At 47.5% G+C, this 8838-nt stretch overlaps 1 protein-coding gene across 1 annotated transcript; it reads right to left on the bottom strand.

Annotated features, from left to right (window-relative positions):
- Positions 1–5971: 5971 nt before the first annotated feature.
- LOC124697961 (ABC transporter G family member 5-like) lies at positions 5972–8152 on the bottom strand. The gene is made up of 2 exons (XM_047230490.1): positions 6566–8152; positions 5972–6298 (listed from the first exon to the last, which is right to left on the bottom strand). Exons 1-2 carry the CDS (start codon positions 8150–8152, stop codon positions 5972–5974), a joined length of 1914 nt encoding a protein of 637 aa, XP_047086446.1.
- Between the last annotated feature and the right edge of the window lie 686 nt (positions 8153–8838).

Raw genomic sequence — 8838 nt, 5'->3', positions numbered from 1 at the left:
GCTTGTCCTTTGTGCTAAAAAGGATTGGGCCACTCGCTGCAATTATTTCTCTCGCATTTTACTTACTCGTACTTTATTCATCCGTTACATTAAAACCCCCGAATACTTGTTTGTGAGCATTTACAGTGAATCCTTCATCAAAACTGCCTGTCAACACCTTCTGCTCCTCGTTGGGATCGACATTCTTACTTATCGAAGATACTACGATACACCCCCTATACTTGTGGGTCATCAAAGGACTCCCAATGCAGCATTGCCTAGCAATTGGGATATAGATCGTTCTAACACTGCAGGAGGGACGAAGCCTGAAGCTGAAGGATGGGAAAATAACTCCAAGAATTGGGACTCGCCGTTTGATATACTTCTTAATCGCGTCGAGCACAATTCAGAGATGATCTGCAACCTCATGTACAAGATTGATGAGCTTCAGGAGCTTGTGGAGAAGCTTGTCGGGAATTCATCACCACCATCGCCAAAGGATTAATTCATCATCGGTATTGGCATCCCCTTGGTTTGTTCCAAGCTTGGGGAGTGCCGCGGTATCACATCATCACTACCTTTTACTTTTTTACCGTCAAGTAGTGTCATATCATGAGTAGGGAAGTTATCATATAAGATGGGTTGTTATGTGGAAGTATCTCTCCTTTAGTTGGTTGTCTATGTATCCCTTGGTGTGAGTTATCGTTATGAAATATTAATGAGAAGTCTTATCATTTACATATTGCACACCTTATTTTAGTTTGCAATTTCTATTATATGATTGATCTTGATTTTAGTATTGGTACCACTTTGGGAGCATTGAGTAAATCTATTTGGTTTTGGCAAACTTAGCATTGGTCAATAGCAACAACACCTTGAGGTTTAAGTAAAAAGAGAAATACATATAGTTGTTTCATTGTCTTCCTTTCTTGTTAGCTCATAGCTTATTATTCTGAAGTTAAAATTGTTTGTGCTTGCAAGAAAGATGCATGATTATGTCTATCACATGTATATTTGCTTGTTTCCCTCAACTCTTATACTTGCTAATTAACCTTGCTAGCCAAAGACCCGTACTGAGAGGGAATGCTTCTCGTGCATCCAAACCTGAACCCAAACCTTTGCCATTTGTGTCCACCATATCTACCTACTGCATGGTATTTCCTGCCATTCCAAGTAAATACTTCATGTGCTACCTTTAAACAATTCAAAATTCATTACTTCTTATTTGTGTCAATGTTTTATAGCTCATGAGGAAGTATGTGGTGTTTTATCTTTCAGTCTTGTTAGGCAGCTTCCACTAATGGACTAGTGGCTTCATCCACTTATCCTATAATTTTGCAATAAGAGCTGGCAACGGGGTTCCCAGCCCCAATTAATCAACTTTCATTAATAATTCTCTTCACATGTTTTGCTCCGATTCATCAGTAAGCAACTTAATTTTGCAATAGACACTCCTCCATGGTATGAGATTGTTGGAAGGCACCCGAGGATTCGGTTAGCCATGGCTTGTGTAAGCAAAGGTTGGGGGAGTGTCATCCTTAAATAAACTAAAGTACATGTGTAAACACAAGAGAAGAGGGATGATCTACCTTGCTGGTAGAGATAACGTCCTTCATGGGAGCCGCTCTTTGGAGGTCTCGTTTGGCAAGGGGGTTAGAGTACCCGCTACCATTCGTTGACAACAACAAACACCTCTCAAAACTTTACTTTTATTCTCTTTATATGATTTCAAAACTGAAAAAGCTCTAGCACATGATTTAATCCCTGCTTCCCTCTGCGAAGGGTCTGTCTTTTACCTTATGTTGAGTCAGTAAACCTATTTCCCTCCATCTCGAGCAAGCATTTTAGTTGTTGTGATCAAACTATTATATTGTGATTTGCTTCATCATGTCTTTTATTCTTCCTTGTTTAGTACAAGTTTTACCCGAATGAATATAGCTTTGAAAGTTATCAATGATCATTATGATTGAGTATGCAAGATAAGCCATATAAACTTTAACATGAGAGCGCTGCTCAATAGATAAGTATAAACTGTTAACTGTTCTCTGACCAAGAACAAAGTTTGCCATCACCAACTATGATTTCTTATGCACCTTTATTTGTGATTACCTTATACTTGTTTCAAGTTGAGTTATATGAGGAAGTTGTTTACTAGAATGTCTTGTGTGAATGAATATGATGCTTCTTGTCCGTATTTGATTTATCGACTCTTCACTCCATAAACATGTAGTCCTGTTTACCGAGTTCAGTTTCGCTTGGGGACAAGCAAGGTCTAAGCTTGGGGGGAGTTGATACGTCCAATTTGCATCACTATTTTATATCATAATTTGCTGTTATTCATTGATATATTTCATATTTGGAGATAATACTTATGTTATTTCATCTATTTTGCATGTTTCATGATTATTGGAGGATCGCGCACCGGAGCCAGGATTCTGCTGGAAAAAGCACCGTCAGAATGCAATATTTCGGAAGATCAACAATTGATGGGAATTACACGAAAAATCCTATTTTTCCAGATGACGAAAGGAGCCAGAAGGGGGAGAAGAGGGGACCCGAGGTGGGCCCACCCCATAGGCCGGCGCGGCCCAAGGCCTGGCCGCGCCGCCCTGTGAGGAGGGGGCCCACGGCCCCTCTCGCCTCCTCTTCTTCGCGTACTCCTTCGTCCCGAAAACCTAAGCTCCGGAGGTACGTCGCGAAGAGTCACATCCGCCTCCGCGGGGCGGAGAACACCGAGAGAGAAAGAGCTCTCCGGCAGGCTGAGATCTGCCGGGGAAATTCCCTCCCGCAGGGGGAAATCGACGCCATCGTCACCGTCATCGAGCTGGACATCATCTCCATCACCATCACCATCATCTTCATCATCATCACCGCCGTCTCCACCGCTGCACCTCGTCACCGCTGTAGCAATTTGGGTTTGATCTTGATTGTTTGATAGGGGAAACTCTCCCGGTGTTGATTTCTACTTGTTATTGATGCTATTGAGTGAAACCGTTGAACCAAGGTTTATGTTCAGATTGTTATTCATTATCATATCACCTCTGATCATGTTCCATATGATGTCTCGTGAGTAGTTCGTTTAGTTCTTGAGGACATGGGTGAAGTCTAAATGTTAGTAGTGAAGTATGGTTGAGTAATATTCAATGTTATGATATTTAAGTTGTGGTGTTATTCTTCTAGTGGTGTCGTGTGAACGTCGACTACACGACACTTCACCTTTATGGGCCTAGGGGAATGCATCTTGTACTCGTTTGCCAATTGCGGGGTTGCCGGAGTGACAAACCCGAGCCCCCGTTGGTATATCGATGCGGGAGGGATCGCAGGATCTCGCAGTTTAAGGCTGTGGTTAGATTTATCTTAATTACTTTCTTGTAGTTGCGGATGCTTGCAAGGGGTATAATCACAAGTATGTATTAGTCCTAGGAAGGGCGGTACATTAGCATAGGTTCACCCACACAACACTTATCAAAACAATGAAGATTAATCAGCCATATGTAGCGAAAGCACTAGACTAAAATCCCGTGTGTCCTCGAGAACGTTTGGTCATTATAAGTAAAAAACCGGCTTGTCCTTTGTGCTAAAAAGGATTGGGCCACTCGCTGCAATTGTTACTCTCGCACTTTACTTACTCGCACTTTATTCATCTGTTACATCAAAACCCCCGAATACTTGTCTGTGAGCATCTACAGTGAATCCTTCATCGAAACTGCTTGTCAACACCTTCTGCTCCTCGTTGGGATCGACATTCTTACTTATCGAAGATACTGCGATACACCCCCTATACTTGTGGGTCATCAGCTTGCAAGCTAATCAAACGACATTCCACCGAGAGGGCCCAGAGTATATCTATCCGTCATCGGGATGGACAAATCCCACTCTTGATCCATATGCCTCAACTCACACTTTCCGAATACTTAATCCTATCTTTATAACCACCCATTTACGCAATGGCGTTTGATGTAATCAAAGCATCCTTCTGGTGTAAGTGATTTACATGATCTCATGGTCGAAGGACTAGGTAACTATGTATCGAAAGCTTATAGCAAGTTGAACTTAATGACTTGATCTCATGCTATGTTTATTGTGGGTGTGTCCATCACATCATTCACCTAATGATATGATCTTGTTATTAATAACATCCTATGTTCACGATCAGGAAACCATGATCATCTATTAATCGACAAGCTAGTTAAATGAGAGGCTTACTAGGGACTCTGGTTGTTTACAGAACACACATGTATCGATGTTTCCGGTTAATACAATTATAGCATGGAGTGTAAACATTTATCATGAACACTAAGATATAACAATAACTATTTTATTATTTCCTCTCGGGCATATCTCCAACAGTTGCTGCTCCCTTTCTAGCGTGCACACACCCAAACACCCTGGTTAAGAGCACTTTTTCCCATCCCTTCTTGCGGTTGTACTTGGAGCTACAAATCCTAGTACCGAAGCCCATCTTGTATGCATATTCATCGTATACTTTGAGTGCAACATCTTCATTATCGAACCGCATGACAACAAATGGGGCAACAAGTCATGTGACGGACATCTTCATCAAAGTTGCCTTCACCACCACTTTCTCCACTTTGTTGGATCGGCACATGGTTGTCATCTTCATCATCCGAGTCAAGCGGCTAGTTAAGATCGAAAAAGCTCGCACCTGATTCAGCTTCATCATCCGCAACATCCTGTTATTTGAATGCTATGTTAGTTCACAATTTTATTTTTGTTGCTAACATTACAAATTAATGTTGTAAAATTATTAATTTTACATTGTTAACATTATAAATTTACTCACAGTTTGTTTGCAAACATAATATAATGTTATAATGTTTAACAATAATTTCATACACAAAAATTATACATCATCTATAGTTAATTACGGACAAAATGTAGAACAACAATTTCCAGTGTATCAACAACAATTTTCAGAGTATAAACAACAATATCATCCATGCTTAATAACAATTCAAAGATCAGAGGTTAACATCACAGGTTAACAACAACATCAGAGTTACACTTGTTTGTAACAATTCCTCCACCAGTTATTGTTGTATAACAACATTAAGAGTCAAATCCTAGGGTTTGTGAAGGGAACCGAGCTAGTACCTGGTGACCTCCATTGGATCCATGAGCAGATGTTGTGAAGACAACGTCAGGGTTATGGAACCTCGTCGGAGCACTGTGACTGGCCGGAGCGGTGGGATCGGAAGTGGCTTGCCGCGGAGGTGGTGCTCGTGGAGGCTGGTTCGATCCCGCGTCGGAGCTCTTCTAGGGAAGAGGACGTTGTGGAGGAGGTGCGCCATGCCCTGATATGTTGTGGAGGAGGCCGGGAGGCTTCCTTACCCGTCGCTGGTGGCCGCTCCAGCGGAGCAGTATCATCGCGAGAGCGACCAATCCTTGCTCGGCCCTTGCGGGGTTGTTTCTTTTCTCTGGTTGCGAAGGCTACTTCGATCCAACGGTTCGCGGGGAGTGCATCGTACGGTGGAAACTGCAACCGATTTTGACGGTTTTGTTGGCCGACCGACGCCTAGCGCGGCCCTTTTCTTTGTGGCCCTGGGAGTGGTTAGGGGGTTTTCGTAGTTTTGCATCTTTGTTTACTAGTAAGGGACTGATTTTGAATTTCTAATTTGCAGAAGGATATCATTGTATGTACAATGATTGTCTACTTGTTTCTGATCGTGGTCCAACCAATACTACTAGCCAACAACTATTTTTTTGAGGGAAATATACTAGCCAACAACTAAACTGAATCCCAACAAAGCAACACACATGCCCAACAAATCAACAATCACAACAAATTTCGATCCAATAAAGATGGAGAGGAAAAATGGGCTGAAACTAGCCCAACCAAAATCTGCTGAAGGCCTAGGCACTCATTTATTTTACTAGATGAATAAACTCTTATCATTTTTTTAGAGTGATAATTTTACTTATAAACTCATTTTCTTAGTGAGGTAGTAGATAAACAACCCCTTGGCCGGATTCACCTCCCTTTGTTGCTGCTGCCGAGCAGGAGCGTGAGGTAGAAGAGGATGCGGAAGAGGAATCCCCATGCGACGGTGGCCCAGAGGCAGCCCCACTTGCCGAGTTGGTCGACGGCCTGCTTCGCGAGTATGTCCGTCCCCGTGGTGATGCAGGAGGTGCTGTTGAAGTCGATCCGCATGGACTTGCTCATCGCGTTGAGCACGGTGACCTGGGTGGCCACCGGCAGCTTCCCCATGGGCGTGCCGTCGAACATCTGCACGCCACGCATGAAGCACTTGCCGGGGTCGGCGCCGAACTCGTTCTGCATCACCGCCTCGTACGGGTACTTGATCAGCGACACGTAGTGGAACCATATCTAGTAGTCCGGGATGCGGTCGCGCGTGACGAAGAAGCCGCTGAAGAGCAGGAACTAGGCCAGCACGGCCACCACCACCGTGTATCCGATGATCACGTGCGGCACCACGCCGGACAGGAACGTCACGAACCCGCTCCCCGCCCAGAAGGAGGCGAGCACGATGAGGACGAAGAAGACGAAGCCTTCTGTACCGCCGGCCAGCCCCACGGCGAAGAAGGTGATTGTCGCGAAGGCGACGGAGAGGAAGACGAGCGGCGGGAAGGCGACGATGGCGTTGGACAGCGTGTAGGAGGACCGGCGGTACGCGTTGTGCGCTGTCTCCCTCAGGAAGATGTATCGCTCGATGAGGAACACCGGGAGCGCATCGGCGCTGGTGTAGAACATGGTGGACATGGCGATGGCGAAGAAGCTGAACCGCTCGTTCACGCCCTTGGGCGTGTTGTCCAGCCGCCAGAAGATGGTTGCCAGGATGATGGCGGTGACCACCACCGCGCCGAGCCGGATCTGGAAGAGCTCCGGCGTGCGCATCGTGTTGGTGAACCCCCGCCGCGTCAGCACCCAGAGCTCCACCCACCAAGGGTTCGCGTACGTCGAAACTTTGGTTGTCGCCGCCACCTCCGCGTCAGCGGCGCTGGTGGTGCTCATGCCGGACACCAGCTTGCCGCGGGCGACGCTCAGGCAAATGGCTTCCTTAAACGACAGCGATGGCCTGTTGAGCGGGCCTGCGCTTGCCGCCGAGACGGCACGGGAGAGGGGCTTGTCTTGCCACGACTTGCTGAACTGCACGAGCTCCTCAGTTCCGGCATGGGTGCCTTCCAGCTCGCGTATGTGATCCAGCGCGAACTCGGCCGGGTTCTCACCGTCGGGGATCGGTTTGCCGAGCTCCGAGAAGAAGAGAGGCAGCGAGGCCGGCGGGGCGTAGTACACCGTCCGGCCCTTGGAGAGGAACAGGAGACGGTCAAGGAGGCCGAGGATGCGGTAGCTCGGTTGGTGGATGGACATGATGACGACGCTGCCGCTCTGCGCGATGCGCTGCAGCACCTTGACGACCATGAAGGCGCTGGTGGAGTCGAGCCCGGACGTGGGCTCGTCGAGGAACAGGATGATGGGGTCGTGGATGATGTCGATGCCGATGGACACGCGCCTGCGCTCGCCGCCGGACACGCCGCGGTGGCCCTCGTCGCCGATGATGGTGTTGGCCGCGGCGCGCAGGCCGAGCTGGTCGATGAGCGCCTGGACGCGGCTCCTCTTCTTGGACGTGGAGAGCGAGCGCGGGAGCCGGAACTCGGCCGAGTACATGAGCGTCTCGGCGACGGTGAGCATCGGGTAGAGCAGGTCGTCCTGCATCACGTACGCCGAGATGACCCTGAGCAGGCGGCTGTCGAGGGCGTCCCCGTTGAGCGTGACGGCGCCCCGGAGGCTCTCGCGCTGGATGCGGCTGGCCAGGGCGTCGATGAGCGTGCTCTTGCCGGCGCCACTCGCGCCGAGCACGGCCATGATCTCCCCCTCCCGAGCCTCTCCGGAGATGCCGTCAAGCAGCGTGTTTCTCCTCGCCACGTCGGTCGCCCCGACGTCGCCGCGGCTCCGGCTGAACGACCTCCTCGGCCGCTTGACGCTATACGTCAGGTCGTGGAAGGCCAGTACGAAGTGGATGGCCGGGCGGCAGATGAAGTTACCCGTGGTACTGCCATCACCGTTCTCGTCGGCCGTTGCCTGCACGTCCACGACATGATCCTGAGACGTGTCGGCGGACACCGAGCCGCGTGAACGGAGCTGCTGGTCGAGTGTGGCAACGTCGGATTTCTCCCCGGCGCTTCCTTCCATCGTTCGCTAAACCAACCAGTCAAGCAGTGTCTCACAGGCCACAGCTCACGATCGAGGCTTTGGTATCGAGCTCTCATTCATGTGTGTGCATTGCATATATGAAAGCGGCCAAGTCTGCAACTGCTGAAAGAGAATGTTCGTTAAGCTGATGCGCTTACGAGTTACGACTCTTACGATCGAGCTAATTCATGAACAAAAAATGTGCAGCGAATAGTAAAGCTTTCTATGAGCATGTAATCTGAACAGATTTTGAACTTTTGTTCTCGGAATATTTTTTAATTAGATATTGGAAAAGAAAAATATTAACATAAAAGAAACAACAAAAAAGAAAGAAGAAAATAACTTACCTACTCTTAATGGGCCGCGGCCCAACCAACCGACCTGGTCGCTGGGGTGTGCGGTGCACCATACACGCCAACCAGGTCGGTGTATAGACGCTGGGAACTGCTATACGCCGACCTGGTCGGCGCGTGCGGGGTGCCGCACACCCCCAGCGACCAGGTCGGGTAGTTTGGGCCGCGGCCCATTAGCTCAGGTACATTTTTTTTCTTTTTTTTCTTCTTCTCTTTCTTCTGTTTTTTTTCTGTTATTAATATTTTTCTTTTTTCAAAATCTAACATTTTTTATGAAATTATTTTTCAAGATTTTTTTCAAAACATGAACATTTTTAAATTCAACAGTTTTAA

Source organism: Lolium rigidum, chromosome 3, assembly GCF_022539505.1.
Source record: "Lolium rigidum isolate FL_2022 chromosome 3, APGP_CSIRO_Lrig_0.1, whole genome shotgun sequence".
Taxonomy (NCBI): domain Eukaryota; kingdom Viridiplantae; phylum Streptophyta; class Magnoliopsida; order Poales; family Poaceae; genus Lolium; species Lolium rigidum.
The sequence above is the reverse complement of the archived record's forward strand: the minus strand, read 5'-3'. Positions and strand labels throughout refer to the sequence as shown.